The sequence below is a fragment of the Phyllobates terribilis genome, unplaced genomic scaffold (assembly GCF_046119375.1).
Source record: "Phyllobates terribilis strain yellow unplaced genomic scaffold, ASM4611937v1 Scaffold_5__5_contigs__length_657084704, whole genome shotgun sequence".
Lineage (NCBI taxonomy): Eukaryota > Metazoa > Chordata > Amphibia > Anura > Dendrobatidae > Phyllobates > Phyllobates terribilis.
In genome coordinates, this window is record NW_027362765.1 from 607,308,527 (window position 1) to 607,326,909 (window position 18,383).

The 18,383-nt window shown below is 42.4% G+C and overlaps 1 protein-coding gene across 2 annotated transcripts; it reads left to right on the forward strand.

Annotated features, from left to right (window-relative positions):
* The first annotated feature begins 4,739 nt into the window (after positions 1–4,739).
* ZNF503 (zinc finger protein 503) lies at positions 4,740–14,241 on the forward strand. Of its 2 annotated transcripts, none has more exons than XM_073686062.1 (2): positions 4,740–5,085; positions 12,280–14,241. In XM_073686062.1, exons 1-2 carry the CDS (start codon positions 5,077–5,079, stop codon positions 13,660–13,662), a joined length of 1,392 nt encoding a protein of 463 aa, XP_073542163.1. In that variant the 5' UTR covers positions 4,740–5,076; the 3' UTR covers positions 13,663–14,241. The 2 variants fall into 2 exon arrangements, with proteins under 2 accessions (XP_073542163.1, XP_073542162.1); XM_073686061.1 differs by lacking the exon at positions 4,740–5,085 and adding an exon at positions 9,423–10,418.
* Positions 14,242–18,383: the final 4,142 nt, after the last annotated feature.

An 18,383-nucleotide genomic window follows, 5' to 3' on the forward strand; every position in this document is an offset into this window, starting at 1 on the left:
CTTTCTGCCTGACGCGGGAAATTTATGGCTGCCCTTCTCTGCCCTAATAACTCAGGCATTGTGTCAAGAGCTGACAGGCTCTGCGGAAAAACAGCTACCCTGTTATCAATCAAGAAGGCCTTTTACATTTTTAGCAAAACTCTGATCACCCATACACCCTTTTAATGTATATATTACATCATTATAGATCATTCTGCACTTTTACTGCACCTCACTCACATGATATATGGCTGTGGAGGGCTGCTGATGAGTGTGGAGATAAATTACTGTGCCTCCACTAATGATCCTCAGGAGGGAAAAATGCCTGTATGCAAAGTGGCATTCATTACATGTGTATGTGGCGGGTACACCCCATAGGCAGACACATATGAGCACAGGGTGACCTGTAATTCTGGGGTAAGTGGAACCAAAAAGCCCTTTCACTTTAGGATTGCAATAACACATCAGGGTCTTCTAAACACATAAGGTATTTACTTTGATTATTTCCATTATAAATAAGAAACAGGGCGAATGTATGGTTAGTGAGCGAAGACATGCTAACATGCATGATGATATAAAGGAAGAAGTAGCAATAATAAAAAGATGCTAATATTCCCAAATGTATAGATCAATGTAGGGATCATTGAGACCAGAATTCTCTAGACATGCCAGCTGAATAGCACTATAGATAATATATACAGCCAGGTAATAAATACATAATAATAGAGCAGATTCCATTCTTCTTAATCTATAGCCAACCAGAGACATACTTCAGCCTTACTGTCCATATATAACCAATAAGAACAAAAATTGTACAATGTATGAGTCAGAATAAAAAATGTAATTCTTTAAGAGAACATGTTGACAACACATATACAATGCATGGTATGTTTAGTATATTACACAGTACAGATATTGTGCTTTTTATCTCTCTATATGATATTGTATTATGTATGTTATATATAAATATGTTATTCGTATATATACACACTAATATGCAATGCTTTATGTACATGCATTCGCAACACAGTATACATTTAGCATAAGCAATGTCTTGAATATGTGTAGACATTTCTAACATATAACTAATATTTAAAACATTTTGCATGAAATGTAAATGTACCATATATACAATATACTTTCTTATTTGGTATAATATAGCATATATGTAGTATACAAGATATTAGCATATAATATCTCTCTATATATTATACAACATAGTATATGTATATTATATTATTCAACATAGTATTTAGTATCTACAATATATACAAACTAATGTAAGTATAGTTGTACTTAATGTGAGGCATATAGGCAATTGGACATATGATACAACAGACTGTATACATGATACCATATAGTCTATGAAAAATATCAGATATCTAACATATAGTATAATCTTTTAGGTTGTAAAGTTATGAATACCTGATAAAAAACGTTATGCTCTGAGATGTCAGATAGAGAGGGTATGTCTTGACATGGGCAGTGCCATGGTACAGAATAGGTAAGTGTGAGCTGCACATCACTGTACATAATTGATAGAAGTGTAGAGAGGATGAATGTCCTTGGTGTGGACACTGCTCCCATTTATCTTCCTGCTTACAGAAATACTTGTGTGACATTATGGTGACAACAGGAGATGTACACAGCACATAGGGCTTTCCAGTTTGCCAATAGAGCAGGGGATTCAGGGAAGAGCAGAAAGTCAAGATTGTCTCTTTATTTATTTGACTTTGTGAACTTTTGAAGGATTGCTGTAACTAAATATGTGCTGCTGCTATTCTTCCCCCAGCCAGCCCACAGGCTTCTATAGTAAATAGAGAAAAGAGCCGAGTTATGCTTTGAAATCTGCGCTTTTCAATCAAACTGTCTGAGAAGAGAAAAGCTGCTTTTTTCACATTGGAAATAAAATGCTAAATGATAACCATAAAGCAATGTCATTGAAGGCGTCCTGTCACTTGTGCTACAAGGGAAAGTGTCAGCCATTCAATAGGTAATGAATAAACAAAGAGGGGAGAGGTGTGAAAGTGGAAGCTTTGTGACATCGCCTTAAAAATCACTGCTTCCACTTTATCTAAAAACTTCTATTCTACTGCAAAATCGATTAGGACAAATTGCACTCAGCACAGGGAAAAATACAGACTGCAAGGCCACATATCAAAGAGAGAGGGGCTGCGAGGAACAAAGCTAATATATCATGTGCAATTAGAGGACGAGCAGGTCTGCAGCGATGGAGACCCGTGCAGGGGGGCTGTGGACCCCAGTAATAAGCACAGACATGGCGGCAGGGAACAGGTACATGGGCCCCCAGATGTGTGAAATAATGGTCATGTAATATATATATATATATATATATATATATATATATATATAAATACAATGCAGATCTCATGGCATGAAGTGTCTGAGACATTCAACAAATACACCCATACATTTTAACAGCTCATGATGACCACATCCATGGTCCATTCCTGGCTGCTGTAGGTTCCTTCTTTTCTAAATTACTGAAGAACCAACATTATAGATGTGACTATAAATATCAATACTAGAATTAAAACAGGAAATCTAGTTCATATTGCAAATATTCTGCATGTCTGTGGAGCACCCAAAAAGGAAAATAGATAGATAGATAGATAGATAGGAGATAGATATTTGATAAATATATAAATAGCAAAATATAGGTGCAGCAAAAGCAAAAAGCAAATAGTTACAAGTAGGTGCAATGTCTAATAGGCAATACCAAACCTCTGAATGTATCCAAAGTAGATAAAGGCAGAACTCCAAACTTGAGAAAGTTCCACACTTGGAAGGAAACGTGGCCCTGACATGAAAGGTCGTCAATAAACCACTATATTTTGAACTCTTGGAGTGCAGCCTTTATCTTTTTTGGATAAATAAATATTAGATAGATAGATAGATAGATAGATAGATAGATAGATAGATAGATAGATAGATAGATAGATAGATAGATAGATATTGGATAAATAAATATATAGATATTAGATAGATAGATAGATAGATAGATATTTGATAGATAGATAGATAGATATGAGATAGATATTTGATAGATAGATACAGTATATATATATGAGATAGATATTTGATAGATAGATAGATGAGATAGATATTTGATAGATAGATAGATAGATGAGATAGATATTTGATAGATAGATAGATAGATATTTGATAGATAGATAGATGAGATAGATATTTGATAGATAGATATTTGATAGATAGATAGATGAGATAGATATTTGATAGATAGATAGATGAGATAGATATTTGATAGATAGATAGATAGATGAGATAGATATTTGATAGATATTTGATACATAGATAGACTCTTTCAGGCTTGCTGTACATGGAGACTAGCCCTTCTCCCCCACCCTGTGCAGCAGGACAGCTCCTTGCCCTACCCAGATTGGAGGAATCCTGTCCAGGCTTTCCCTCTCACCAGCCTGACCTGTCAAGGGGATTATCCAAGTAGGAGATTAATAGGGTAGGCGGGCTGCAATAATAATCGTTTTGTTTGATGTGACAACTTTGATAGGCGTTGATTTACTTACAAACTGATAGGCTTTTAATTGAGCGCTTCCATACAGCTTCACATGAAAGGATAACCCGCATTGAAACAGCTGCCCAGTGCCCTGAGCCTCAATACTGATTAGCCATCTCCACTGTGAATAGTTCAAGGAATTCTCCAACTTTTTTCCCTTTCCTTCATCCTCACATTTGCGCCAGCCCACTCCTTTCTGAGAGAAAATAAATCATTCCCATTGTGTGCAAATAAAATCGACTTGACAAGCCTGGCTATAGCTGCTAGGTAAAGAGGCCACAGAGCTCTCTAATTAATTTTGCCTTCACTCGCAGCTTTTCTCTCGTTCTGAAATGTTACATTACAATGTTTCCATAAGAAAGCAGCAGCCAGGATCAAACAAGCCGGGGCTAATGATAACATGGCGGCAGGAGCGCGGTGCCGGCCATGGAGGGCGACTGTCCAGGCCACAATGGCCTAAGGAGCTGCTATACATCACATAGAAACTCCCCCCGACTGATCGCCCCGTAATTAAGGAATGATCGCCCCGTATCTCCGCACTGATTGCTCCGTATTTGCACTGATCGCTCCTTATCCGCACTGATCCCTAACATACATGCACTTATCGCTCTGTATCTGCACTGATCGCTCCCTATCTCCGCACTGATCGCTCCGCATCTCCGCACCGATCGCTCCCTATCTCCGCACTGATCGCTCCGTATCCGCACTTATCACTCCCTATCTCCGCACTGATCGCTCCGTATCCGCACTTATCGCTCCGTATCTCCGCACTGATCACACCCTCTGGAGCAGACACCAGCGGTGATATACGGATCCCCGGTCCCCTGCACGGCCGGCAGTGAGGCTTGTACGGCACATGTCCTTCCCCACCTCGGAACATCAGACTGCAGCTCTCTCTCTCTCTGTATTTCTCGCCCCCTCCCCTGTAAAATATAAAAGCCATTCTCACATCTCCCACCACCTCATGGTAATTAATCTTAAATATTTCACCCCGGGAGGCAGGGCAAACACACCGAGGAAACAGATAGCGGTCTCTCCGGTCCTGTAAGGAAAACAGCTGTTCCAAGCACTTTCATGCAAATGAACACAAATGAAGGGTTCAGCTCTTTTTTTGCAGATTTTTACTGCACTTCATTTATCACTTCGGCTTGACAACAAAAGAGAGAGAAAAAGAGAGAGAGGGAGATGTGGGGAGAGAGGAGTCACAGGCCCTGTATGGAGAGGGCACAGCCAAGCTGTCAGCCTGCACTCACATCCCTCCGGATTGTGGGGCACAGGAGGGATCCGGACCGCACTGCAATCGCTCATGTGTGGACAGGACAAGCATTCTGCAAGACCGGGCAATATAGCAGGGAAAAAAGTCACCCCTTGTCTGGGGAATGCAGTCTATAGGCAGCCCGGGGCTCCTGTCCTGCTGCTCCTAACCCTCACTGGTCAAAGAGACTTTATGTAGAGATGACCTACAATGCTGGGGTCACCATGTCACTACAAGGAGAGAGGGAAGGGGTTAACACATTGCTTCATGAAAAACAAGTATCTCTATGGGAAAGGTGAAGCACAATCATATATTATAATCGTAATAAGATATATAAGATATATATATATATATATATATATATATATATATATATATATATATAGTCATTGTAAAAAGTAACTATATATTGCAGAAAATTAAATATATATAACAATCCTATATATGTGTATATCAGATTTATATCGAATATGCATAAATATATATATAAGAGATGTATAAGTAAATATATATATATGAGCTAGGTATATATATAATCAGATATGTATAAGTATATATGTATATGTCAGATATGTATACGTATAAATATATGATATGTTTAGGTATATATATGCATATATCAGTTATGTATAATAATAATAATAATATTATTAGTATGTATAAGTATATATATATATATATATATATATATATATATATATATATATATGCATATATCATATATGTATAAGTATATATATATATCACATATGTATAAGTATATATATCAGATATGTTTACATATATATTTATATCAGATATGTATATTTATATATCAGATATAAATGTATATATTTATATATTAGTTATGTACTGTATAAGTATATATTTATATATCAGTTATTTATAAGTATATATATGTCAGATATGTATATTTATTTATCAGATATGTATAAGTATATTTTTATATATCAGACATGTATAAGTATACATATATCACATATGTATAAGTATATATTTATATGTCAAATATGTATATTTATATATCAGTAATGTATAGGTATAGATTTGTATATCAATTATGTATAAGTCTATATATATATATATCAGATATGTATAAGTATATATATCAGCTATGTTTAAGTATATATATATATCAGATATGTATAAGTATATATTTATATGTCAGATATGTACATTTATATATCAGATATGTATAAGTATAGATTTGTATATCAGTTATGTATAAGTATATATATATATATATATATATATATATATATATATAGATATGTATAAGTATATATATATATATCAGATATGTATAAGTATATATTTCTATATCACTTATGTATAAGTATATATATATATATCAGTTATGTATAAGTATATATATATCAGATAAGTATAAGTATATATATATATCAGATATGTATAAGTATATATATATATCAGTTATGTATAAGTATATATATATATATCAGATAAGTATAAGTATATATATATATCAGTTATGTATAAGTATATATATATATCAGTTATGTATAAGTATATATTTCTATATCAGTTATGTATAAGTATATATATGTCAGATAAGTATATATTTATAATATATCAGGTAAGTATAACGATATATTTCTATATCAGCTATGTATATATATCTTTCTCATGCATATATCGCACAGCATTTGGGCACATACTGTATGAACACATAAGAGCAGGCACACTGGCTCTCAGACTGGTGGGCAGAGGGCAGCTGTCAGTAACAGAGGGGGCTTCTTGTTTCCCCCGCACCTACACATGGAGGATGTATGTGCTCTGTGCAGGAGGCCGGGCAGGTGGAAGATCCATCTCCTTGCAGCAAGGATCCATGAACAGCTGAGCGGTAATGTGGTAATTGGGAGGGAATACCTACGAGCTGGATGAATGCTAGGAGACTTTTCTTTGATCCGGAGCAATCATTTGTGCAGTGTCAGTTTTATTGACATTCCAGGGCTTGTGAAGATGTGTCAGTCTTCCTCCCTTCCCCCTAAGATCAGTCAGAGGCAGCCGGGGGAGCGGAGAGAGCAGCTCCCGGGGCGGGGGGCACAGAGGTGGCTACCAGCAAGTATGAGCCCCTCTTCTCCTACCCGGTGCCGGTCCCTGGACCACAAGGAGTTAATGCCGGGCACATTTTCTATGGTGCAGGACAATGATGTCCTCGTGACCCTGCAGTGACCCGCGTTAACCCCCTGAGCGCCCGGTGGCCCTTCCTGCAGCCTGGGTGCCGGTCCGGGGAGGACTTGGGAGCTCGCAGCCTCAGGACTGCATATAAATTGAGTTTAGACTGTGAACGATCTATTTCCTTAAAGTGAATGACTCTTTTCAAACGCATCGTCTTCTCCCCCTTCTCTCTGCCTCGCTCTCTCCTTCCCTTCAAGTCACACCAGCCTTGTAATCAGCAACAAAAGCTGACATAAATCAGCAGCGGATTGACAGCGGCTGACAAATAACTGACTGATGGCGCTGGAGTCACATTGACAATTGATGGAGGGGAGGAGAGATGGCGGGTGAGGAGTGAGGGGTGAGGCCGCTCCACTGCAGACATGTGACTCACATTCCCCGGCCTTCGCATTGGTCTCATGGTGTCATCACAAGCTTCGGTGGCCAAACCTCCCTCGATTCAATGGTTCTAGGAAGATCCAAGTTGGAAAACTGGTGCGGTAGGGTAACCATTGTAAGAGCGAGCAATATTGTAGGAAGAGCGCTGTGTGTTCTGTATGCCGCTCGTCGTCCAGGCATCGGCCGATGCTGCTTGTACCGTTGTAGCGTATTGCTGGGAGGGCATGATGTCGGGCATTGGACGATCACGGTGGACTGTACAACCCGAATAGGATCCCGGTCAAGGGAATGAAGGGGCTAGTTAGCAGAGGATGAGCCCTCCAGGGTCTTGTGTCTATGGGGGGCAGGCAACATGAGCCAGCAGATTAGCATGGGGTCCACTAGGCTGCCCGATCTGGGAGTGGTGGGCAAATGACCAACAAAGTCCTCCAACTTTCTTGCCTGTCTGGGGGACAGTGAAGGTGGGCATCGTGTGGCTGAGGGCAGGGGTGCTGGCAGTCTCTATGGCAGTGCCCTCCAGCCTTGGCCAAGAATTGGCAAACATCTGTGCTGAAATTGGAACAGAAAATGTATCATCAGAAAATCACATAAGTTGTAACAATAAACTTATTTTCACCATCTTTGTTTTCTCCCATTTTTAGATTATTGAAGGCAATCTGTCAGTTGGATCAACCTTCCTAATCCGTCTATATGGGCATGTAGGTCATAGGAAGCTGAATAAGATCATACATTCATATCTGCGATCTGATGTTTTATTCCAGAGTAATCCAGGTCTTAACATGTAAAGAAGCTGATCAGGACTATGGGCCGGACATATATCTGCATGAGACTCCATCTCCAGAGATTATTATAAATAAAAAGCCTGTGGGACATGTAGATCAGAAGAGAAGATTGTCAGTAATTACTTGTCTCACACTGGTAACTCTCCCATTCATATAAAATAATCTCTGGAGGAGGATTCTCATGCAGATCAATGTCCCACCCATAGATCTTAACAGCTCACTTTCCATATAAGAAAAATGTTGATTTCTCTGGAATAAAACTTCAGATGGCAGATATCAGGGTGTCATTTAATTCAGCTTCCTATGACCTACAGGTGAAACCAAAAGTTTACATACTAATGAAATGTAGGTAAACTTTTGACTTTGCAGTAAGTAATAAAATTGCCTTAAAACATTCTCTCTCTCTCATTATTCTGGCATTTGGCAAATATTAAAAATTATGGTAATCCTAATTGATCTAAAACGGGAAAGGTTTATTCTGATTTCATGTCAGATATTGAGAAAAACATGCATATGTGTATTTTTATGCAGTGTATGTAAACTTCTGGTTTCAACTATACCTGCCCATATAGGAGGGCTGGTCCTATGTGTCCATATGACCTGTGTGCCAATATAGGAGGGCTGCTCCTATGTGCCATAGAGGGGTGGTGCCCATAGAGGGCTGATCTTAGGTGCCCATATGACCTAGGTGCCCAGACTTGCCTATGGAGGTCTGGTGCACATAGAGGGCTGATCCTACCTGCCCATATGACCTTCTTGCCCATATAGGAGTCCTGATCCTACCGACTGTTAAGTCTGAGCTATTTCACAGGATAGGCTGATATTTCCTACCTTCTGAGGCTTTAGTTTTCTGCTTTGCTGTATAGACCTGGACAGATTCTTTCTTGTCATTATCAGTGGCAGCCCTGCTGTAGTTCTGGAAGTATGGTAGCATTACACTATATCTACCTGTGTACCAGCTGTGCCACAACCTTCTGCAGATGGGGCTATCACCACACGCCAGCAGCACAGGACTAGGACCTTTAAACCAGACTTGGCAGCTTGCTCAGAAGTCTCATATGCCAAGAACCTATTTAGATGCCTTGCACAATCTTCCTACAATATTCGTTCTCACAACACTGATATGTATAACAATAAAGTAATCGCATAGATCGGCTAGCAATCTCCAAGCGACATCCTTTATATTGTGAGCTGCGCATTGCTCATTCTTCATAGGTAATCGCCAGTATGGGTAGCCTAGATGTCGCACATAGGATCGCATAGTGTAGCCTCCCAGCGATTGGATCTACAGACATCGATGAGACTGCGGTGACAGGCATGGCAGCATGCAGGAGTTAGGGCTGCGGCCCCCAATGTAACAACTGCGCGACCTCTTCTTCCAGTAAGGTCTGGGACAAGGGAACGACATGGCAGAAAAAAGTAAAGCGGTAGGGGACGTGAAACAGAAAATGTGAACTGAAGTCAGCGCTTTGAGCAAAGAGGCGAAACCACCGGGAGGAGGGAGGGGGATCAGAAAGAAAGAGCTGAACATTAGAGGCAGCGAGAAGGGGGACGTCACATCCCCTTGACCCTCCAATCACCTCGGGGTCCTATTTGATTGGAAGGCGGCAAAGGCTTTAATCTCAGCTCTAATTCGGAGGCTTTTGAAGTGAGTTTGTCTGGCAGAACTGCGGCTGCTGCTCACACTGCGCGCTCTGCACCAGGAGTGGGCGCTGGGACCGCGGCTCCTGCGGAGGATACACGACTGGATTGTACAGACCGCGTCCACACTGCCGATCAGGACGGCGCCGGGCATTGCCTGCCTCCACACGGATCGGGCATTGCCTCCACACGGATATAGCTGCTCCCCTGCTGGATACCGCTGCGCTGTCCGATCTCCTGCCGACCTGGGGCAGATACTGCGTCGGGCGATCTGGACTAGGATCGTTTTTTTCCAGGGCCGATCACTGTCTCATCAATCAGGACAGAAGCTCCGGGGCGCCTCCCCCTGCCTCCAAGTCACCCCAATGCCTGTGCGGGGGACATGATCTGCTCGCCACTGGCTTCTGCAAGTCGTGTGAGTCCATCAGCCCGGGAAAGCGCGGAGAGCAGGTCACTGCCGGCTAATACCCGAGCGTTCGTGCACACGGTGCCCCCCAGCGACCCCCTGCGCCAGGCCGGTCGGCTGCCCATCAAAGTGCTCAAGATGCTGACAGCTCGCAGTGGACACATCCTCCACCCCGAGTACCTGCAGCCGCTGCCGTCCACCCCAGTCAGCCCTATAGAGGTAAGAAGCCCTGAGCGCCCCTGTGCCAGCCTGCCCCCTCGTCTGTACACCGCTGACGGCTGGCAGCGCTCCGTGCAGCCCCCTGCTCCTTCATCCAGTCCCTCCACCTCTGCGTGCGGCCGTATGTGCGCTCCATACGGAACCGTGTGCGCGAGATCGCTCACATCCACCCGCTGGATATATTCTCACTGCCACTTTACTATTTAGGTCTTTTTTTTTTTTTTTTTTTTTACAAAGTCCAGTTCTTCTATTATTCTTCACTCTGTAAGATGTTTTTCACTATAAATAAAATATAATATATTCTCTAGATATAATATAGTCATCAGTATATATAATATTCACTCTGCAAAATCTATTCTTCACTATGTGTAGTATCTTTTTCACTACATATAATATGATATAATCTAATATATTTTTCTTTATATAAAATATAATATACTCTTTACTGTATATATAATATTCAATCTAAAAAAACCCTATATTCTTCACCGTGTATAATATACTTCTCACTACTTATATATTTTTCACTATATATAATATATTTCTGCAATATATAAAATATATCTTCACTATTTATAATGTATTATTCACTATATAGAATATATCTTCACTAAATAGAACATATCGTCATTATATATAGACTATATATTCACTATAAAGAATATATTCTTCACTATATATAATATATCGTCACTATAAAGAATATATTCTTCACTCTATATAATTAATTTATCGTCACTATATATAATGTATTCTCCACTATATAGAACATTTCTTCACTATATAGAATATATTTTCCCTATATATAATATATCTTCACCATATAGAACACACTCCGGACTCCTCTCACTCCCCCGTTGCCGTCGGGTGTGCTGACCCCTCTTTGCCTGCTGATAGCTGCGCTTTTCCGTGCTCGCTATTATATTCTGGTTATTGAATCCCATTAGTGGCGGTGATTCTGGAGGTGATTTATGGCTCAACAGCTGTCGGTCATTATATGGAGACATCCGCAGTTCTACATAGAATACTAACTTTTGGGAGAGGGATGAGCTTAAAACTCTATAGAACTCTCTGTGTTTGGCCCCGGCAGGGAAAGTTCTGGGCCGGCAGGGAGAGTCCCGGTAGGGAGAGTCCTGGGCCGGCACCCACAGCCCCGGTATGCAGAGTCCCGGCAGGCAGAGTCCTGGGCCGGTATCCACAGCCCCGGTATGCAGAGTCCCGGCAGGCAGAGTCCTGGGCCGGCACCCACAGCCCCGGTATGCAGAGTCCCGGCAGGGAGAGTCCTGGGCCGGCACCCACAGCCCCGGTATGCAGAATCCCGGCAGGGAGAGTCCTGGGCCGGCACCCACAGCCCCGGTATGCAGAGTCCCGGCAGGGAGAGTCCTGGGCCGGCACCCACAGCCCCGGTATGCAGAGTCCCGGCAGGGAGAGTCCTGGGCCGGCACCCACAGCCCCGGTATGCAGAGTCCCGGCAGGGAGAGTCCTGGGCCGGCACCCACAGCCCCGGTATGCAGAATCCCGGCAGGGAGAGTCCTGGGCCGGCACCCACAGCCCCGGTCCCGGCAGGCAGAGTCCCGGCGTCTCTTAACTGCATGTGGAGCTGGGATTTGGGGCGGCAGGACTGACCCTCTCGCTTGCCCTGAGGTGACTCTTTTGCCAGTGCATAGTACTTCGGACACGTGGCTGTGGGTACAGAACATGTTATCGGGCAGTAGCAGGTCAGGCTGGCACCGGGCACAGCCGGTATAATGTGTGGCATGATGTGAGTGATGGCAGGGTGGGGGTGTATGAGAACGGCCATGTAATTGGGATAAAATGTGACCCAGTCTAATTGCTCTTCCTCTCTTCACCCCCTCCCCAGCTGGACGCCAAGAAGAGCCCCCTCGCTCTCCTCGCCCAGACCTGCTCCCAGATCGGAAAGCCGGACCCCACACCATCCAAGTTGTCCACGGTGACCGGATCCTCCACGGCCGCTGACAAGGAGGCAAAGTCTGGGCCGCTGAAGCTCAGCGACATCGGTGCCGAGGACAAGTCTAGCTTCAAGCCCTATTCTAAGCTGCCGGAGAAGAAGGAGCCCACGTCCGGGGACAAGTCCGGCTTCCGGGTGCCCAGCGCCGCCTGCCCCCCGTTTACTCCCAGGACTGGCAGCCCCAGCTCACCTCGCACCCCGCCGCCCTCGTCTGAGCCCAAGAGCTCAGGGGACAGCGGGGACAAGAAGGAGACGGAGCAGTGCGCGAAGAGCGGCCAGTCCGAGGGCATCGCACACGGGAGGCTGAGCGCGGAGCTGCCGCAGAGCCACCAGGAGGGAGCCGCGGGCTGTAAGAGTCTGTCTGCGGCTCCTTCTCCCACCCCGGCCTCCTCCTCCTCCAGCTCCTCGGGCTCGGTGCTCGGATCCGGCCTGGTGGCCCCGGTGTCCCCTTACAAGCCCGGCCACACCGTGTTCCCGCTCCCTCCGGCTGGCATGTCTTACCCAGGAACCCTAACTGGAGCCTACGCCGGGTACCCCCCGCAGTTTCTGGCCCACGGAGTCTCTCTGGATCCCACCAAGGGGAGCTCGTTAGTGGGTGCCCAGCTGAGCAGCCTGGGGTGTTCCAGCAAGTCCGCATCTAGCCCCCTGACCGGGGCATCGCCTCCCTCTGTAATGACTGCCAGCCTGTGTAGAGACCCCTACTGCCTCAGCTACCACTGCACCTCCCAGCTGGGCGCCAGTGCCACCTGCAGCCACGACCTGAAGACCGGATACCCACTGGTGTACCCCAGCCACGCACTGCACGGGGTCTCCCCGCCATCTCTACCTGGGCACCCTCTCTACCCCTATGGCTTCATGCTTCCAAATGACCCCCTGCCCCACGTCTGTAACTGGGTTTCGGCCACGGGTCCTTGTGATAAGCGCTTCTCCTCCTCCGAGGAGCTGCTCGGCCACCTGCGGACACACACCGCCTTCCCCGGGGCGGCGGACAAACTCTTACATGGGTACCCGAGCTCTTCGTCCTTGGCAGCCGCCGCCATGGCTTGCCACATGCACATGCCCCCCGCAGGGGCCTCCTCCAGCCCCCTTACCCTGCGCAGCCCTCACCACCACCCCCTGGGACTAAGCAGCAGTCGTTACCACCCATACTCCAAGAGTCCCCTGCCCTCAGGTGGTGCCCCGGTGCCAGTGCCTGCAGCCACAGGACACTACTACTCGCCATATGCACTGTATGGCCAAAGACTAACCACAGCTTCTGCCCTGGGCTACCAATGACTAGCACCGGATGCTCCGCTCACCTGGACACTACAGACATAATTATGTATTTTTTTTATTTTCTAATGAAAGAAACCACCCCTAGATTTTGGTGTTCATCTGAGGACTGGATCCATGGACACGTATTTATTTCTGTTAGCTCCAAGCAGGACGCCCCCTAAAGTGCATTTGTGGATCGGTAATTCCCTGCAGAGTTCCAGCCAGGGACAGCCAGGCATCTCATCTCCATCCTTCTTCTACCAATGACTGCTTCTCTTGTATTGTATCTTATTTAATGTCCTGCAGAAATCTTTCTCCATCCAGTGCATGTTTCTTACTAAACAGCCAGCAGTTTGTCACCATTTCCAGTTATTTTTACGGTGTAAACAGTAAAACAAAAAGGAACAAATTGGTATTTTTTGTATGTATTCTGGGAGAAAAAAAACTACAAAACATTTTATTGCAAAAAAAAAAAAAATAATCCCTAATTTGCCTTATTTTGTTTTGTCATTTCCACCCTCCAGCGGCCATTCTGCATCTTGTACCAATCTCACCGTGTATTGCTTTCAAATATTAAAAAAGAACATTATATTTGCTTTACATCCGACTCCTCCTTATTTTATGTGGAAGCGCCTTATTTTCCATGGTGCATCCAATCTGCAGGTGTAACATGCTAATTCTTATCATTTCTATCATCATAACTAATTACTGGCGTGGGAATACCAGAAATAAGGAATTAACTAGAAAACACCCAACTAGATTCGGATTGCTCTGTGCATTTCTTTCTACCTTCTTTTCTAGGTATACAATAATCCAAAATGGCAAAGGTGGATTTCATATACAGGGATAATTTTTTTTCTCTTCAATTAGCTATTGAGAGATTAAGAACCAACAAAACTTAGTTCAACATATTTATTTTATAGTTGCATATGGTTTTATTCCAAGGCAGGCTGCTAAATATGCCAAATTCTGGAAATCAATAACAGATAACCAGCAAAATCTCTACTGTGGGAAGGTTCTTGTCACTTACAAGACAGAATTTCGTTTTCACTTTCTTGGATCTTTGTGATCAATGTTTATTAATAAATCGGTGGTATCGAACTGTAGGAGCAGAGGTCGGTGGTATCGAATTGTAGGAACAGAGGTTGGTGGTATCGAACTGTAGGAGCAGAGATCGGTGGTATCGAACTGTAGGAGCAGAGATCGGTGGTATCGAACTGTAGGAGCAGAGATCGATGGTATCCAACTATAGGAACCGAGGTCGGTGGTGTCCAATCGTAGGTACTGAGGTGTAAGGCAGATTGCCCAGTTTATATCGCAGAATGTGTGGCTATGTATCTTCTGTGTCCTGAGACCTGCATAGGTGAGTGTGGTATAGAATGTTCCTGCAGTTACATACTATATACAATCTGCATAATTCCACCATATTTCAGAAGCTCACAGCTTAGTTGGTGACAGACAGCTCCTTTGAGGTTAATACCTCTGATCACTCATCCAGGAAAATGAAAACAATATTTCCTGCAGGAATGTTATTTTCTGCCACCCCACCTTGTGGAGCAGGATATGGTCCTGTGTGTAGGGGTCATATAGAGAACTGCATTTATTGATACATAGGTCGGGGCACACATCTGATACACGCAGAACATTTACCGGGGCGGGCACCGCTTCTGCACCCCGGGTGTGCTGGGCACTTACAGCTGCGTGGCCCACAGGTTGGCACACTCGTGTTCAGCACATACCATGTCACAGTCCGCTACACAGAAGCCTGGAACTCTGCAAGACCTAATGCTTTATACACACCTTCAGCTTCTCGAAATCTTATTAATAAAGTATTCTCCAAGCCAGTCAATAAAAGAAAAAAATCCAAGGCAGAACAGGAGAGATGGGCACAGGAAAAAGCCGAGCCAGGCATTACAACAGGCAAAACCGTATAGTGAGAACACGCACTTATATTTTATGCGGTTATATAATTAGATATCACGCCATACAATGTGCTGTACCGAATCCATGACCTTGTAGAGACCTGAAATTCTCAAATTCTCAGCACAAGTTGTTATACCGTGTTTGGTGCTCACTATACTGTTATCTCAGAGCTGATGTATGAGAGAATAGCAGGAACGACAATACTAATAATAATGGGACCATCCTATGTCATACATAAAGCCATTGAACTGAGTATATATATATTATATATACATACATACAAACATATATAAAAAATATATATACAACATGTAAAGCTGGCTGTATACTGTATAGTATATATAATATTGTCTAGTATATATGTATCTTTTTATATATACTCATGCATATAAACATGTATGTATATATATATATATATATATATATATATATACACATACATACATATACACACGAGCCTTGTTTACAGCAATTAGGTGATATTTAGACATGATTATAAGCTTGCGAAAATAAAATACTATAACCATCGAGATACATGTTGCACCATATAAAACCGATTCCAGTAATAGTTCTAGAGTACTAATGTGTGTGCAGTTGCAAACCTTACTGCCTAGTCATAATCCATGGAGAGATGGAAGGACTGAAACAGGCATTTAGAAGATGAAGGAGAAAATGGCAAATTGGGGAAATATTAGGTAGGGGCTGGAGTGCTGCGTGTGCGTCTATCATATATATATATATATATATATATATATATATATATATATATATATATATATATTACACACTGACTTGACATCTGTTGGAATCCCTACCATATACATTCTGTGAATGTATATAATCAGGCAGCAGCTAGCAGATCTACTAGGAGGGAGCGCTGTCCAGACAGTGAAGTGTATCAGCATTCTAGAAAGTACTAAATATTTAGCATAATGTAATTTTTTTCCACCCTGAGACAAATCGAATTGTGTTTGAATCTTTTAAACTGTCTTCTTCCAACTGACGAGATGACTTAAAGATAAGCTGACAATTCTGTCACAAATCTTCAGTGTCAAATAAAAGCGCAAATTAATGATCACAATGAAATGAATGGACGCCTACAGGAACCTGCGAGTGCAAATACTTGAAAGAGTCTTAAATGGAATGCAATTATATACACGTCCCACTTTTCTGCTCATCAAGTCGTTTCATTTAGGCTTTTTTTTTGCAATTGTATTTTTTGATAAAGGAATAATAAAAAATAAAATAACAATACAGTCTTTTTGCTGTCACTGGATGTCAGGAAGAAATGTAATGTACCACTATGTCGGATAACCCAGGGTGCAACACACATAGATGTTTGATTTTAATCCTAAAATAGTTTTCACATATTACAAAACTGCACCCTGCTCCTGGAGAACAGATTCTACGGTGTAACCGCAAGGCGTCGCCACTAAACGCATGCAGTTTCAGGCTCATTTCCTCACATTGCGGTTTAGTGCAATAAGTTTACACAGCGATTGAAGCCTATAAGATTACTGTCATCGTCAAGAAAAAGAAAAGAAGTTGCCTTATTTATGGTTAGTACCAGTTACCTGTTTACATTAATTGTGAGTGTAACATTTTGTGGAGACATAGAAATACAACGTTTCTGTTTTCTTCTACGTTTGAGACAGGGACAAAAATAATCTTTGAGAGTGCCCACACTAATATAAGTTTAATGCCACCCTAGAACATGACTTCGTTTATTTTATACTAATATTGATAGGTAATATTTTTCTCCTGCCAGGCTTGGTTTGTAATTCCATGGCAATTCATTATTCTACAGTTAGAAGCAATCTCTGATCTGTAACAAGGAAAGTGTCTTCAGATAAATATATTTAGACAGATAAAAGGAGATGATGTGTTTGTTTTCAGAAAAGACAGCCTTATCTGGCATGTAATTCCAAAGCCCATGAACATCCATATAAATTGCAAGCAAAGAAAACAATTGTATTCAATGCGTTTTAGGATAGGGCGATCTTATCAGGGTTTCTGGGAGACAAATTCAGGCTACTGAAATTGTAAGTTTATCCACACCTAAATCTTGTGTTTTACAGGAATAATTCTTCAGATCTGTAGAAACAGTAAAAACCAATCCTGAAATATGTTATCTTGGGCCATTTTTATTTCTCCCTTCTGCAGCCTGGAACAAGGATGTAGCAGTATTCCTATTGTCTGGAACTAGGATAAAGAAGACATAAGTCATCAACCTCCTACCAACTAATGCCACTTTTTGGTCAATTAAACTAGTAAACTTCTTCATCTGTTCTAGTGCACACCTAGGCTCACTGTGACATGATTGTGCAATGCAGTAATGTTTGTGAATGACAATACACAGAAAAGATGCAGATGTGAGATGATCATTTTCTGCTTTTAGTGAAGCTATTAGGGCTGCTTCATATATGAAAAGATAAAGTAAGATGCAGGATGAACAAAAAAGTGGGTAGAAATACCAACTATGCTAAGGGCAATGATTTATTACTTGGATTCACTATCACCTCAAGGACTACTTAACAATGGCCAAATTGCATTGATACTAATAGCTGAAGACTGCACCTTTCTTGTTGTCAACTAAACCTTTTAAGACATAGATACAATGCAACGATTATGTGTTTCATTCTAATTTCTATAATATTTACCAAGTTTAGCTTAGCATAAATGATTGGTCTAAATATGGCTGCAAATAATAAATCCTAGTCAGCTGCTATTGACAATTTTAGTGTGATTAGTAGATCATTTAGTGAAAATGGGGTTAATGTGCTTCTCTGATGTCAGGAGAAACAGGGATCAGCCAGGAT